This window comes from Gambusia affinis, linkage group LG11 (assembly GCF_019740435.1).
Source record: "Gambusia affinis linkage group LG11, SWU_Gaff_1.0, whole genome shotgun sequence".
NCBI lineage: Eukaryota > Metazoa > Chordata > Actinopteri > Cyprinodontiformes > Poeciliidae > Gambusia > Gambusia affinis.
The window spans coordinates 25,569,494-25,586,420 of NC_057878.1; the positions used below are offsets into that span (position 1 = coordinate 25,569,494).

Sequence of the window (16,927 nt, forward strand, 5' to 3'; positions counted from 1 at the left end):
AGGTCCCGCTCCTCGATCCCAGCGATGGAGAACCGGACCAGCATCTGGAGCGAGAGTCCACCGAAGTTCATCTCCAAACCCAGCAGAGTGGTGGTCAGGCTGGGACAGAGCGGGAAGTTCTCCACCAAAACCACGGGACGACCTCAGCCGCAGGTCACATGGTACAAGGTGGGCGGAGCCTAACAGAGACTGAGAGATGAAACATGTTTGGATTTCATAGCTTGTTGAATTTACCTGAAAATAAGTCCAGAACTCTGAGCAAAAGTAAAGTGATGAATGCATAGTTGCATTTCCTTTGACCATATAACTGAATAATTTGACATTTCAAAAATAAATTCGCTGAATCGAAACATGCCAGTTTCTGACAAAACCTCTCAGTTTTGATAAATAGGTTTTGCCTCGAGCCTGAGATGGTTTTTTGATTTTATTACATTTGGTTTGGTTTGCAAAACAAATTGTTTAACGGAAATGAAAACACTTTTTTTCACATCACAAGTCACATGATCAACAACTAGATGTTGCTACTGCCGCAAACCACAAAGAGGAAAACAACAGGAAGTAGTTGGAAAATCATGGAGCAGCTTCTTAAATTACTTATCACATGAACAAACTTAACATGTGATAAGTAAAATCTGAAAATAAAACGTGAGGAATTACCTTCTGATAATTTTAGTCTTTACCCTGATCCAATAGTCTTTACATATAATTACAAAATATTGCAGAATCCAGAATTATCTTTACTCTCAGGAGGAACTAAAGGACTCTGTACTGAAACATTTATGTTGCTCTTTCATTTCTGAGATGATATATAGGCACGTTTTTACTCTAAGAAGTTTTTATGACAGGAAATTACAGAGAAGTTTAATTATTTAGTTTGACCTGCAAACATTCAGGAAGAAATAATTTATGATTATTAATTGTGCAAAAGCAGTGACAGTATTTGAAATATGCTGTGTCTACAGGTGATTATAATCAGGATTTAAAAACATTGTATTATGGTTTGAATAAAACTGTAGAAGCTGGAAGCTTCTGCACAGACGATTTACTCAGAAAACAAAACAGATTTTTATAGACATGTTAGAGAAACATTTGGACGACTGGCTGCAGACTGGAGGAAACAAAAAATATAAATCAGAAAACCGGAGAGAAGCAAACACTTCGCACGTCGTTAATCATGGCAGCTGACAGAATTTACAGGTTGTTCTGTGTTTTTTCTGGAAGAAACAAGAAAATTACTATAAACACACATAGCGAGGCAAAAACATACCGTACACCATGAAGCTAAAAATGTACAATACAAATACAAAAGATAAATACTGTAGAAAATGAGTACAACTGAAGTAAATAGCATCATCAGTCAAACATTTTTATAATTATGTATACCACATAATGCAGTGTTCAGCTGCAACTGTCAATTAGCATCCATTTTTTAATTATTCCATTTCATCAAGCAGAAATTGTTATTGTGAATTAATTACAAATAGCAACAAACGTGTTTATATGTTTGTCCAGGGGGAGGAAGAGCTCCAGTCTTCTGGTCGGATCAGCGTGTTTGAACTTTCTGGTCGTCACTTCCTGGAGATAAAGGAAGTCCAGGTGGAGGATGCAGGAAGTTACACGTGTTCAGTCACCAACAGCGCCGGAGCGGCCACCGCCAGCGCTGAGCTTGTAGTTCAGGGTGAGACAACCAATCAGAAGCCAGGATGGTTTAGTGTTCAATACGCCTGCAGGGATTAAACAGGTCAGAGAAAAGCAGAGAATCAGAGATTAGGATCATGTGAAGCAGGGCCGTCACTAGGCTTTAAGGACAAAGGGGTTTAATCCCCCCAGAGATTCACAGCATGTCAGCAAATGTAGAGGACGAACACAACATTTCCCCAACAGCAACAAAAATGGAAAAGTTGCTTTTCCACTTTTTAAATAGTGTTCAGGGTTACAGAAACCTTCGAGTCTAAACTGTTTACTGAAATAAAACAGTTTCCTAGTAAATGTTGCTAAGATAATTATAATTTAAAGAACAATTGTGCAAAGTTTTATGCTTGTATCACCGTCTGATAATTCTATCCATATTTTACACCAAACTATTAACAACATAAAGGGAAACTGACAGAATTATGATCATGTTTGAGTTAAAAATGATAGTTTATAAGATTGTTTAAACTTATATTCTGGCCACATTTTATTTAATTTGTTGTTAGTATTTTTGTGTAAAAAAAACAAAACCAGAGAAACACAAACATAAAAAACCACAGAGTTATTTATGGAGGCTTCAGCCTTTTGACGCCACTGATGTGAAATCTGCTGCATGTTGTTCTGATCCAGTAGAGGAGCTGCTGCAGTTCAGCCTGGTTCTAGTAAAACTATTGGAGGTTTTGATACTGGGTGTGGAAAACTCCATCTTGGTGTTTTTATACATAAAAACTAAGATTAGACACTTTTGTTGAGGATTTTTGTGTTTGTTCCAACTTCAGTTTGAATTTCAGTGTGTGAATTGATTCCTTTCCGTTTCCTTCAGATCTTCCTGAAACCTCGTCCAGGTGAGACATTTCTAACAAACTTCACTTCCAGCCTGTTGATGGTTTATAAAACTCCTGCAGCTTCCACAGCCTCTATTACCATCCTGCTGTAACCTTTTCAGAGTATTAGCACGCCAGAGTTTATCTGAAACTACCTGATCAGGATGTATTCTCCATATCAACTTTTTAGACTTTATATTTCAAGTTAAACGTGTAGAAGATCATATCAGTGAAACGCCTCTGCACAGTAACCACTAACCACTGCTTGCAAAATACAGAAGCTTTGACCGCAAAATGCAAATCTTACCAAGTACTTTTGGTCTTGTTGCTACTAAAATTAACTTGTTTGCTTTAAATTAAACTAAGCTAACTTACAAGTAACTTTTCAGCAAGATATTGGAGGTTGTTATAAGTAAATCCTTCAGAATACAAGTAAATAATATAAATTCCACTGGCAGATATTATTATAGTGGAATTACTATTTTTTTCCTCAGTATTAAGGAATTATTCAATGAAGACAAGCTCCTATATTTGGCTGAAAAGATACTTTTAAGTTAGTGTTCCAAGATATTTGCACTAAGGTTTTTGCTGTGTTGAATTTTAGAGGTATTATAGAAGTTTCTCCGTTTTTTTGGCAAATAACATCTTGAGTTTGTTTTTTTATAAAGCTGGCCACAGTTTGAAGACTTAAGCTGTCTTTTTTTCTGCACATAATCACAAAACTAACACTGTCCTGCTGGATGCCACATGTTAAAACTTGTGAGATGAAACAAAACATCCCACTGTTGAAAAACTGCAGCGTTCATCCATCTGAGGAACCACCAGCCAGGAAACCAGTAGAGGACAGCATTTCTCCCACTGCAGACCAGCAACAGGGACAAACTGCATCCCGGAGGAGCAAACCTCCGGTAGAGCTCCCTCATCTGGCTGCAAAGAGTACTGCTGGCGCTCAGGTAGCTGAAGGCAACATAAATTAAATGTTTACTCCTTTCCTTTTTAAGGAAGTTATTTAACTGTGTTATTATTAAACTAAACCAAGATGATTGTGCAAGTTTCATACATGGTCAATATGATTAGAATCGCGTTTAAATGACCATTTGAGTCGGGATAAAGTAAGTGATTGTTAATTTCACAACTACACAGTTCTGCACGAGAGAGCCCTCTGTTGGCCAACAGTAAAACTACATTTAAGGTAAAATAAATACCCGTCATCCGTCAAATATTTTTATTAAACTCAGTGCTGATGATGAGTCTCGATCCAATTTTAGGATATTCTAATTATAAACCATTAACAAAAAAAAGAAATAAAAATAATAATGTAATACTAAAGTGATTAAATAACTTTAATTTTAAGATACAATATATTTAACTGACGTGCAACCCAAACTGTGTTTGTTTGATTTGGGCGAAATTTGAATTTTGTCTGATTTAAATTTTTTATATTTTAATTCATAATATAATAAACTATGGCATGAACACCAAAATTATTCATATTCGATCACCTTCCACATTACTGGTTTGCAAAATATATTCGCCCGGTGGCGCCATTGTCTTAGTGACGTCATTCCGAAAATGACGTGGTGTCAATTAAGAATAAGACTGTGTTGGAATGGCCCGCTCGTTTTGGACTTTTTCTTTTCACTTTGTATTAGTTTTTAAGAACATGTGAACTAAACTCTTTAACCTGCTACAAGTGGCATTAAAATGTTAAAATAAGGAATGTGGAGCACTCCGTTTATCATGTAAACCTTTTTTTATTTTGCAGATTCAGTCCAGTCGAGCTGATCCGGTTCAAACAATCAAGGTGGCGCCATCTGCAACCAGCTGCAGCAGGTCAGAGCCCCTTCTACAATTATTATCGGTTATTTTATGTTACAGTTTAGAGTTTTGATGTAAATAATAATTTTAATGCAGCTGCAGGCTTTGTGAAATTATGTGAATAGTTTCTGAGTCTATTCCAGCTCTATTATTTATTTTCTCCAAAAAGTATTTTCGTGTAAGTTGTCAAACAGTCCCGCTGTTTGCTTTCAGAGCCTTGAGGAGATCCGCATCAGGTTCTGGTCTGCGGTTTGAAGCTGTTCCTCTGGACCAGGAGGCCACAGAGGGAGCCGAGGTCACATTCACCTGCCAAGGTACAAACATGGGCGGGAAGAGTTTATTTGGCCAATTTTCAAACCCTGTTGTTTTAGATTATTTTAAAGTATCTGTTAATATTAACCTTTTTATGCATTTCAGGCCGTAACCTATTTCAGAAAAGTTGTTGAAGTAAAAGTAATTTTCTTATTTCCTCTGCCAGCTTTTTTGCTTTACCTAAACATCCCCCAATCCTGCACTTTGTGAATATTACAGTCACATTCCCAAAGAAATATCACAAAAACAAACAGTAACAACATGGAAAGAAACTACTTTAATGTGACTGATGTGGTAAAAAAAAAAAAAAACTAACATTTGATGCTGATGTATTGGCATCTCTGTTTAAAATTATTGACTGATCAGATTCCTCTGCCTTCAGTCTCGTCTGCTGCTGACGCCATGGTAACCTGGCTCAGAGACGGGAACCCAGTGAGGACGGGTCCAGGACATCAGCAGAGACGAGACGGGACTCGTCTGATTCTCACCATGGACAGAGTGACGCAGCTGGACAACGGGACGTACGGGTGTCAGCTGACCACTCCTGAGGGACTCAGCGTTGCCTCGGCAACATGGAGGCTGCGCATCAATCGTATGTCCGTCACACCAGAGTTGGTCTGTCCCTCCGTTTGTCCATTTACAGGACAAACTGTCTCATTGTCTCCCCTCAGGTGCGTCCAGGTGTCCGGTGTTCGTCAGTGAGCTGCAGGACTGCAGCGTGTCAGAGGGTCAGCCCGTCAGCCTGCAGGTCCGTGTGGAGGGAAAACCTGATCCCAAAATCAGCTGGCAGCTCAATGGTCAGTGCTACAGGAAAAAAACTCTGCAGGGGTGTTAGTCATTTTCAACAGGAAATAAAGTAAATTTCAGCCAGAAATCTCAGAAATGTTTTAGTTTTGAAAATAAAAAATTTTCAACATTTAAACTCAGAAATTTATCTGTTTTTTTTTTCAATAAAATTCTTTTTTTTTCTTGTAAAATTGTGACTTTGGAGATCCGAAATGTCCAAGTTATTTTTTGTGCAAATTTTCATCTTGGAGCTCAGAAATTTCCTGTTTTTTTGCCCAGAACATTTAGAGATTAATTTCAAAATTTCCAATTTTTGAAACTCAAAGTTGCTTGTTTTTTTAGAACATTTCTGAGATTAAACTAAAAATTTCAGAGGCTTTTGCACAAATTTTAGATTTTTTTGAGTTCAGAAATATTTATATTTTTTTTCTTGAAAATGTCTGAGTTTCTGAGATTAATCTGAAAATATCTGTTTTTTTGTCAGAAATGTATTCAATAGTTTCTTCATTTGTAATGCGTTGACCTCACTCAGCAACAATAGAAACGTTTCCGCTGGATGAAATGCAGGAGGCTGAAGTGTCCAGCAGAGGGCAGCAGACATGCAGAAACACAGAAGAAAATATTTCTTCTCATATTTCTTAATTTATTGAGCTCTACATGAAGATGTATTGTGTTATCATGTTTTGGCTCCCAGCAACTTTTAACTTTGCTAAACAGAGTTTGTGCCAGGCGACAGGGCAGAATGCATGTTGGCTGAGCGCAGAAAGAAAAACATTAATCCAGATAAGATAACAAGCAACAGAGAGGAAACCTGCTGAGATAAACCGTTTAAAGTCAGAAAAGAGATTCTGTTTTCAGGCTTTATTTTTGGAAAACTGGAGTTGATAAAGAAAAAAAACTGAATGGAAAAATGGAAACATCAGAGTCAGAGAGAGACGCATCAAATCAACACTGTAAAACATCACAGACAAGTCCAGTAAATTATATTTAAGAAATGTGATTCTCTTTCTATCTGGATCCCAAACCTTGCAAATCTGATTTTTAAAATGCAGAAATATTAAAGATGAAAAAGGATTATAGTAAAAGGATGTTAAAGATGGAAAGCCCTCCCCGTCTACAATTACCATTGAGTAATTTTGAATTAGAGTTTCAACGTTTAATTTCCCTTTGGGGTCAATAAAGTATCCTTGAATTTGAATTTGACTCCAATGGAAACTGTCAGCAACATTTACATTTTGGGAGCCACAGAAGCTTGAGAAAAAGTAGCTATTTCTGCTCTCCAATGAAATAAAAGTACCTTCATTAAAATGTTTCTAAGTAAACTGTGGCCTTAACACAGCTTGATTATCTTATGTTTTATTATAAAACATGCATGCATTCGTTGGAGGTGTTTTTTATTTATTTCCAAAATGTTTCTGCTGTATTTTCCTAAAGCTGACAAATTAAAGAAGAGAGAGATGTTCAGAGCTGGAACAACCAGTCGTGTTTTACAGAGAGCTTCTCGTTCGACGGTTGAACAGTTTCAGGACAAGAGCTGGAAACCATATAAAGACAAAACATGCTGCTGCAGGGAGCGCACACACGGGAACACACTGAGAGCGTTTGGCCGACCCAACAAGGGCATGCACAGCGAGTTCACCGTGTTTCAGAGCTGCACTCCATCATGCTGTGGGACTCCTGCTCTCTGCCAATCCAGTCACTCCTCCACCTGAAGTCCAGAGTTACTCCACAGTTTGAGGGCCTGAAATAAATCTGCTCACACAGCAGCTGCTTTAAACCTCAGATGTAAAGGTTGAATCCTCCTGCTGCGGCTAAAATAACTAAAGCATAGAAACTTTCTGCACAATTAAATATTGTGCAGAAAGAACAAAGATTTAGAACAAAGATAAGTTTGTTCTAAACTAACTTAACTGATGACTAATGATAACAGTCATCAGTTACACTTTTGGTCAAACTAACTTCCTTATAAAACATCAGGCTGGACAATATGTCTGAAAAACATATCATGATATAACCGTTTCATATCAGTCCATACCAATAACTATTAGTGTTTCTTTTTGTTTTAAAGAGGCAGTATTATGCAACATTCATATTTTTTACTTCCATTTGGGACTCAACTGCTTCTAAAATAGGAGGAGAGCTTAAAAGAACACCCAGCTGTTTTTTGGCAACCAATTAATGTTTTTTGGTGTAAAACGAGCCCCATTGTTGAGTCATAATCGTAAATGACATCACCATTACCTGGCAACCCAAACTGAGCTCCAGTACTTTTGGTCAGCTGGTTTTACTGCTGTTTTTGCTACACAACTGCTGCTGGAAAAGACAGGTGTTTTGTTGTTGACTTACCATCGATAAACCACTTGCTGCATTCTTGCTGGTTGTGCAGGAGGCTCCACTTCTGCTTTTCAAAGATGTATGGTTGTATTTTCATGTGTGAGTGAAAACATTGAATGAGGGGTGTAACCAGCAGCAGATTATTTGGATTTAAAGTGACAAGGTGCCCTAAATAGTTACAATCTCATAATCTAAGAATAATTTTGTACAAATCATGTAATGAACATGTTTTATATCGGCCATAGACTTATCCTAACCTGTTTAAAGAAGCATAACAGTCCACCTTTAAACTTCTTACTTACCAACAAACTGGTGGCTTGACATTTTCTGTTTTAGCCAGGTTGTTGCTAGGCAACCAAAGTGAGTGAGTTAATGCCACCAACCTTGATTAGCCGGACACTAAAGTCGTTGAGCATCTAAGATCTTTCTTCTGCCTATATCTCCCAGAATGCTTTGCGGTTCTGTATCGGAGTTCAGTGAATTTTCTATACATTGAATATTGAACATTCTATCAGACGTATTGTCTGTTGATATTGATCATGTGTTTTTCACAATATAAATTGATTTATTGTTTAGTATAACTGCAGTTTATTCTTTCTGAAATTTTAAGATTGTTATTGTGACGATGTGAGGAAATTGTGCAGCTGTGATATAATTCTGGAACATTGTGATTATAATATCGGTTGATATCGTGATATCTGCTGCTTGTTTCTGCTCTGTTGGGATGAAGATGATGAAGTTTCTTCTTCCTCCTTTAGGTCGTCCTCTTCCTCCCAGGACTCTGTCCTCTCATGTTGGGGGCGTGGCCAAGCTGATGGTCCAGAAAGCATCACGCCATGATGACGGCGTCTACGTGTGCTTGGCGGAGAACATCCACGGTCGAGCAGAGAGCAGTGCCCGGGTTCAGGTCAAAGGTCAGACGATTCACAAACAGTGATGAGGAAAGAAACTTTCAGGTCACAAAATACTTTAATTTAAAATGCAAAAAAAAAAGTTCATAAATTTTCTTTCCTTTTTTTTTATTTTTGCCTGCTCAAAAATAATAAAATTTTTATGAGATCTATAAATCCTTTAAGATCCAAACATAAAAAAAAGGTTCTGACCCAATTTAAAACATAATATAAAAACGTTTTATTTTTATTTCAGGAATTCAGTGGCATTAGTTTTATTGTTGCACAAGATGACACTCATCAATATTAAGTTACTGACTTATTTTTTCCTGTCTGAACAGAGCTGGGTTTATAAAAGTTTTCATGCGTCTGATTTGTTGTTTATGAAGAACCAACATTTATTTACCAGTTGGCCAATCAATCATCATCATGGAAAACAGAAACCCTCATCACAGCTTTATAAGGAAAATCAGAGAATGGGAGGAAAATTTGACAGAAGCAGGAAATCCCCAGCTATACAAAGTCAGTGGAATATCAGCAGATTCCCACAAACTAACCCACTCAGCCCACTGAGTCCTGATGTCCATGTGTGGACATTAAAACCTGATCTGATCCAAAACAAAACTCTGTCTTACAGTTGTCCATTTAACCAACTTTTTATTTTCAGTTCAGCTTCTTCTCCAAACATCAACTGACATAACGGCTCTTATCAGTCTTTTAGTCACTTCCCACTTCCTCTTTTTCTTTCTCAATGCAAAAACAGAGATTTGACCTGAGAATCTGTTAATAACAAATCTCTGTTTTCAGCCCCTCATAATGACCTCACAGTAAACAGCTCAGACATTTTGTTTGATACAACTTCCTTATTTCCTCCCTTTATCATGAAACCCATTCACTCAAGCTTCTCTTCACCCAAAAACTGACAAACGTATTCAGAGCACAGCTAACCGTTAGCTAACGGTTAGCTAACGGTGAGCTAACGGTTTGCTAACGGTTAGCTAACGGTTTGCTAACGGTTAGCACTTAGCAACTGGGTTAGTTGTGGTAATTTTTTTATACTCTATTGAAGACAAAAGATTATCATATCTTGTTTTGCTTTAAGAAAATAGAATTATGTGGAACCTGTTGAAAATAAAATATATAGATATTGAGTTAAAAACTACATGAGTTTATTCTGCACTTAAAGTTAGAAAACATGAGATGATTTATTTTAGAGTATTGCTGATCATCAGCTGTGTGACAGTTTTCATGTGGTGGGTTAACAAAAGGTCTAAAAGAAGAACAGAACCAGAACCTTAGAGAACTTTTCAAAGTATTTAAAATTCATCAATCTACAGAGAAAAATATTATTTACAAATGGAAAACAATTCAGATGTCGGAGTTTGCAATATTCAGAAAAAGTAGAAAAACATTTTTCTGTCCCTTTCTTCCAGTCTTTCTTTCTATCTCTCTTTCTTCCTGTCATTTGTTCTGTTTGTCTCTTTTTTCCCTTTTTTGTCCTTTCTCTTATTCTGTCAATCATTCTTTTCTATTATTATGTTTTTCCTTTTTTCTTTTCTGCATTTCTTTGTTGTTCTTTTTCCTTTTCTTAGCTTTTTCTTTCTATATTTGTCTTTCTTTCTATTATCCTGTCATTGTTTTTCATCTATAATTTTGTCTCTTAACTTTCTGTCATTCTTTCTTTCTACTTTTGTTTCTTTCTCTCGTTCTCCCTCTTTCTCTTCCTCTTTCTCTCACATCGTGTCCTCCCTGGTATGTCTGATATGTACACAGAAGAAAAAAACCCACTTGAGTACAAAAGTTCAGCCTTTCACGTGCACACACAGATATTCTTGTATGTTCACACACACTCAGCAAACAGGCCGTCAGGCTTGTGTGCCAGATGCAGAGAGGAAAAGGAAATCCTTTCTCCTTATAAGGAAACGGCTGAGTGAGGAACACGGTGATGCTTTCCGTCGCTGGTCTGACAACATTCCCAGTTTAATGGGAAGTCTGTGGAAGCTGCAGGAGGAGACCAGAGATCTGATCTGGAATCAGATCCAACATTGATTCATAGCTGTTTTTAACTTCCTCCATCAGTTGGAGATTGATTCACACGTCTGTACATCTGGTCAGTGATCAGATGAAGGAGGAAACGGATCAGTGATCAGATGTACACAGACTTTAGTTCCCTTTGAGTTGAGCCTGCAAGGCAGCAGCCTGAGGTTCTGCCTTAAAGTCAAACATCTGATTTTAATAACGTCTCATTCAGATTTACAGACTCTTTGGAGCTGGAATGTTGCTGCAGTGATGTTAGGAAACCTTTCAATTACGAAGCGTCCAGTTCTCTGTGTCCTTCAGCATCTTTGGTCAGATTATTGCACTGCAAAAACACAAAATCTTACCAAGTATTTTTGGTCTAGTTTTGAAGGCATATGTCTTAGTTCACTTCAAATAAGACAAAACTTGACTTACAAGTAACATTTCAGCAAGATGTAGGAGCTTGTTTTTGCAATATTAATTACTTAAAATTGATGAAAAAATACTTTTCTTCCTTTCTTTCCTTTATTTAACCAGGAAAAATCCTTTGGAGATCCTGATCTTATTTTCAAGAGGGATCTGGGCAGAAATCTGCAACACATGGCAACTTGGTTACACAAAAGAAAAAATTAAAACGTGCAAATTTTAGTTCCACTGGCAGATAATTTCACTTATAACATGGAGAAAATTTCTTGTTAAAAGTGAAATAATCTGCCAGTGGAACGAATATTAAGGAGTGGTTTACTTAAAATAAACTCCTGTATGTTGCTGAAAAGTTACTAGTATGTTAGTTTTATTTTTATATTTTATGTGCACTAAGATATCTGCACTAGAAACCAGACCAAAAATACTTGGTAAAGTTTTTGTTTTTCCAGTGAAGTTGTCAATCTAATTGTCATGGTGGACGATTTCTGACTGTTTCTTCTTCTTTGTGTGTTTTTGTGCTGCAGGTATGGTGCAGTCCCAGAGGTCAGAGGTCGCAGCAGCAGGTCGGGCTCCTCGCTTCATTCGCCGTCTAAGCGATCTGAAAGTTATGGATGGCAGCAGAGTCTCCATGACGGTGGAGCTGAGCGGTACGCCCTGGCTGTGTGTGTTTCTGTGTGTGTGTGTGTGTGTGTGCGCTGTGGTATTTCCTGTCTGATCTCCAGGGACACGGTGCAGATGAGATGAAGACAGATTGACTGTAGTCCTGCCTCTTCATTTCCTCTGTTTGTGTTTGTCTTGTTGTTGGGACAAATATCTGGTTTTTCCTCATAAAACCAGTGAATACATCCTGGTGTTTGGGTCGGGTAAAGTTCAGGTTACTGAGCAGAAAGATGGACGGTAGCAAAATTATTTAGAGTGTGAATCACAATCTGTGGCGTCAAGTTTAAAAAGCATTTAAATACTGCATAAACACAAACTCTTTTACTTCTCACAAGACATATTTCCCCTGTTATAAGTTCAATGATCTGCCAAAGGAACTAAAACTTTCACTTTAATATTAAGGAATTATTGACATAAAACAAACTCCTGTATCTTGATGAAAAGTAAATTTTGTCTCATTTTATACTTTGTAAGATTGTATGTTTTTGCAGTGAATGTGTGTTTTTCTCTGCAGTCTGAAGTTCCATCCCTCTTATCATCACCGCTGTGTGTGTGTGTGTGTGTGTGCGTGTGTGTGTGTGTGTGTGTGTGTTATGTAATGAGTTTCCACAGAGAATTGTCTCCATATAAGCTGTTTGCAGATCGCTCTGCGTCTCTTTTTTATCGCTGGTTTCTGAAGCGATCTGTGAGCCTGTAATGATAACAAATTTATCTGGGAGGATAAATTATCCCAGAGTTATTGTGATAAACTATGATATTATCTTGATACCATTTTCAATTAATGTAATGATAATAAGCTAATAATGTAAGAACACATTCTCAAATATTGATAAACTTTAAATTGTAATTAGCACAGAAACTGGAAGACATTTTAACTATCCAAAATAAATAAACAAAACAACAGGAACAACACATAAAATGAATTATGAATTCTCTGTAAACAAAGTTGTCTTTCAAAATAAAAGATCTACTTGAGACCAAAACACCGACTGAAAACTTTTGTCGTCCAGTTTTTGGTAGAAAGAGAAAAAAACAAAAAATTATTCAAATGAAAATTATTGATCATGTTTTAATTTATCATGTGGTTAATTGACAAGACAAAGCTAATGCAGAAATTGATAAATAATATGTAAATTCCTGTCAATGCAAAAACACAAAGTGTAGGTGGAAGTTTTATTATACTGTCACTATTTTATACGTACAGAATTATCAAAACCAAAAACAGCAGAATATTTCCTAAAACTAAAAATAAAATTTTAGTTTTTACTGTTTGGGATAAAATTTAATTAATATATTTTATGCATATTTTAAACTGAAATTCTGCATCCAGGTTTTCCTGATTTGAGTTGATAAATTATCCTAGAGGTATTTCTTTTTTAAAATATGAAGAATTTAGTGATTGATCCACTGCAGAGAGAACTCAGATGGACTGAGATGACCTTTGACCTGCAGGTGACCCTCCTCCTCTGGTGATGTGGCTCCATGACGGGCAGGAGGTCTCGGAGTCGGAGGACTTCCACCTCCTCAGGGAGGAGAACCGCTACACGCTGCTGATCCAGGAGGTTTTCCCAGAAGACACTGGGGCCTACAGCTGCCGGGCCTGGAACCAGTATGGAGAGGACCAGACCCAGGCCCGGCTCACCGTGGAAGGTAAAACTCCTTAAACAATTCAATTACTTTACTGATCCGAAAACTAAATGTTGCCGTCACTCGTTTAATTTAAAATTTATTGTAAATGGTGATTAAAAAGGTCTCCTGTAGCAGTCAGTGTTGCAACGCTTTTGAAGAAAGTCGATTGAGGGTGAATAAAAATGTGTCTATAAATATGAAAGGTCAGTTAAATTTGAAATAAAGTCAATCATAACTAGATATCCAAAATTGATATATGTAATGTTCCTGATATGGAAAAAAAAATCTAAATTAAGTTTTGGTGAAAATGTCAAGATTTACTTAAAAAAATAAAGACGAAAGACTAAATAACCTATATAGAAGGCTTATTGTCAAAAAAACAGTCATTTGGGGGTTAGTTTCACTTTAAAATAAATGGCTGATCCTATTTATTCTACCTGTTTAAAGGGAGTTGTTTGTTTCCACTGTCGCCATGAGCAGGAAGCATTGCTCCAAAGCAATCAAACTTTCTTTCTGGAAATTTTTTACCCTGTGGCACTTAAACTTAAATTTATTAAACTCAGGAAAATATCCAATGTATGTATTGAATTTTAACAATTTAACCTTTTGACCTGTCCGTCTTGTGAAACGTCTTCAGATAAAGAAATTTGTTGCGAATGAGTGCTATGTAAACAAACTGATTCAAATTAAACATCTGCAGTTTTATGCAAAAACAACCTCAAAAATATTTGAGGAATTCTCAGAATTTTAGTCGGGAAAAGTAAAAGTCATCTCAAACTGTAAAATCAAAGATGTGTCAGTAATGACACATTTCATCTGTAGGAGTAGAGAGTGAAGGAGTGAATTAGTGATCTCTGACGGCGTTAAGAAAACATTTCTGCTATGATTGCATAAGAAATGAAACGTTTTATATTCTTCTAAGGAGTGAGAGTCTGGTTTATTTATCAGATCCTCATGTCTTCCCTTGTTTTGACATTTTTTTTCACTGGATTTTCGGTTGTAGAGATTAAATGCTGACATGTCTGACAGATTCAGTCGGCTGCAGATTTTTGGAGTTTTTTTGTTGTTTTTATTTGTCAGAACCTCAGGACGGCGTCCAGCCCTGGTTCATCACAAAACCCAAAGCGGTGAGCGCCATCACAGGTCAACACGTCTTGCTGTCCTGTGCCATCGCTGGAGACCCGTTCCCCCAGTACACATGGACCAGAGTGGACCAGAACCGAGTGCTGAGCTCTGGAGGAGACTATGAACTGCTGCAGAAGGAGGACGTCGTCTCGCTGCTCATCAGGTCTCAAAAGTTTTACACCTGCAGCCTGGAACATTTATGAAAGAACATGGAGAACAAACTGTCCGTGTTTCTGTTTCAGACGGGTCAGAAAGCATCACGCCGGAGACTTCCTGATCACCCTGAGGTGACACACTAACACACCGCAAGCAGGAAATGAACCAGAAACTGAGCAAACATGAAGGAATAATCCTGTATGATCTGCGGTTCAGATTGGAGGATTAAAGTCTCCCTCCCCCGCCTGAATCTGTCCATATACCCATAATCTGTCACCCCTCATCACACACTGCAGACTGACCGCCATCATCTCATTTAGTCATGAGAAAATGTGTCCAATATAACACACAGAGGCGTGTTTAGACCCTAAATATCTGAAACCTCATGTTGGTCGACTGCAGCAACACAAAGCATCATCTGAAGATTAATCTGAGGCAGAAATTGTTGCTAACGCACATAAACAAGTTCGGATTTTTGTAGCTATTTTCCAGTTTCTTACTGATTTATCAATCCAGTCCTACTTCCAATCACTTTCAGAACTGCAGTGATGTCAAAAAGTGTTTGCCCATTCCTAATTAGTGATTTTTGAAATTAGTCAAACACAACATAAGTAAACTCAAAATGCAGTTTTTAGTTTAGGGTGTTTGTTATAAAGAAGAAAAATTAAAATCTACATGACCTTGTGTAAAAAAGTGAAATAACGTAACTTAAAACATACAAAAACAATAAATCAGGAAGCGGGCAAACACTTTTTTTACAACATGTATAATAGTTACTTATAATAAAAAGTACCTGAGGTTGTGTTTGTGTGTCAGGAATAAAGTGGGAGAGTGCAGCGCTGTGGCTCAGCTGTCCGTCACTGAAGGAGAACCTGAAGGAGGAGACAGAAGGTGAGAGGAAAAATACATTTTATTTAAAACTCGGTTTAAGTGTTTCTACTGCAAGTGACTGACCTGAATGACATTTATATTTAGGTTATTGGTTTTATTGGAGGAAAAGTGTGAATACAACATGGTGAAATTATAATTATCTGACTTTAAATCAGACCTCTGACATGATAAAGATGATATAAAAGAAGGTTTTATCTATTTAAGAGAAAACCTTCACAATTATAACATTAGATGGTGCATCATCTCTTAATGTATTTTGACATAAACATATTTTGTGTCACCATCTTTGCAATTAAGTAACCAATTAAAATCACCTATCTGTCATTCATTAAAAACTTGTCACATTGTAAAGCTGCTTGAGACCTTGACAGCTTTATGTGGCTGATGCTGCATGAAGAGGTTTAGCACTTTTTCATACTTCTCTGATGACTGAAAGAGAATCCGTCTCCATCACCGTCAGCTTTTTGCTGATGTGGCAGAAAACAGAGGAAACACAACAACACATGGAGGCTAGTGGAACAACTCAACCCTCGGGTCGCAGCCGTCCTGCAGTCATGTTGGTTTTGTACTCAGAAGATTCATTCGCTGTTGGTATTTTTACAAAAACAGACAATGAATATGTTGAAACTACTGCAAGTCATTTTCAAGGGTGAAAATGTGTGGGGAAGACATGTTGGAGCTTGGCTGGGAGGAGAGGAGATGATCAGTGAGCAGCAGTGATGCTTCATGCTGAGTGAGGAAATCTCTGCCTAAGTTGCTGATGGAGAAGGTTAGGAAAGGTCGGACAGAGTCTCTCTTTGTAAAGGACAGCGAGACAGTGGTGAGGGAAAAACCAAAGTGGATGTGGATTGTCATTAGGCATTTTCTCCATAATTCATGTAGTTTGAAGTGGAGTTGGACATATTTATAGAGGACGTCATGCTGGAGTCTCCATGGACTCCGATTCCCACAGACATCCCACTGGACTGAGTGAAAAGCAGAAAACGACAGATGTTTTATGGATGAAGGATTTCTGTGGGGTTAGTGTGAGAGCAGGCTGAAATGACAGGCAGAATATAAGGAAGTTTATTAATGTAGTTTTGTATTTCCATTTGGGTCTCAACTGCTCATATAAACGGCTTAGAAAAACTTGCTGGAAAACACAAATGTTATGTTGTTGAGTTGTGCTGCAAAAACACAAACTGTGACGCCGTATTTTTATTCTACATTCTAGTGCAAATATCCTACTTCACTTGAAATAAGACAAAATTAACTTACAAGTATCTTTTGAGCAAAATATAGTTCCACAAGCAGATATTGTTGCTTACATGACATTTTCCTATATTATAAGTGAAATAATCTGCCAGTGGAATTAGTACATTTTAT

At 37.3% G+C, this 16,927-nt stretch overlaps 1 protein-coding gene across 2 annotated transcripts in view; it reads left to right on the plus strand.

The window, feature by feature from the left end:
* The window catches only part of mylka (myosin, light chain kinase a), a 55,993-nt gene that overhangs the window by 10,773 nt on the left and 28,293 nt on the right, over positions 1 to 16,927 (plus strand). For both annotated transcript variants that reach the window (XM_044131644.1, XM_044131643.1), the window contains 14 exons: positions 3 to 168; positions 1,513 to 1,678; positions 2,516 to 2,537; positions 3,316 to 3,469; positions 4,282 to 4,349; positions 4,548 to 4,648; positions 5,029 to 5,238; positions 5,318 to 5,443; positions 8,525 to 8,680; positions 11,626 to 11,748; positions 13,214 to 13,411; positions 14,471 to 14,678; positions 14,758 to 14,802; positions 15,488 to 15,562. In XM_044131644.1, the coding sequence (XP_043987579.1) occupies positions 3 to 168; positions 1,513 to 1,678; positions 2,516 to 2,537; positions 3,316 to 3,469; positions 4,282 to 4,349; positions 4,548 to 4,648; positions 5,029 to 5,238; positions 5,318 to 5,443; positions 8,525 to 8,680; positions 11,626 to 11,748; positions 13,214 to 13,411; positions 14,471 to 14,678; positions 14,758 to 14,802; positions 15,488 to 15,562 (1,818 nt within the window). The remainder of the gene's footprint in view (positions 1 to 2; positions 169 to 1,512; positions 1,679 to 2,515; positions 2,538 to 3,315; positions 3,470 to 4,281; positions 4,350 to 4,547; positions 4,649 to 5,028; positions 5,239 to 5,317; positions 5,444 to 8,524; positions 8,681 to 11,625; positions 11,749 to 13,213; positions 13,412 to 14,470; positions 14,679 to 14,757; positions 14,803 to 15,487; positions 15,563 to 16,927) is intronic.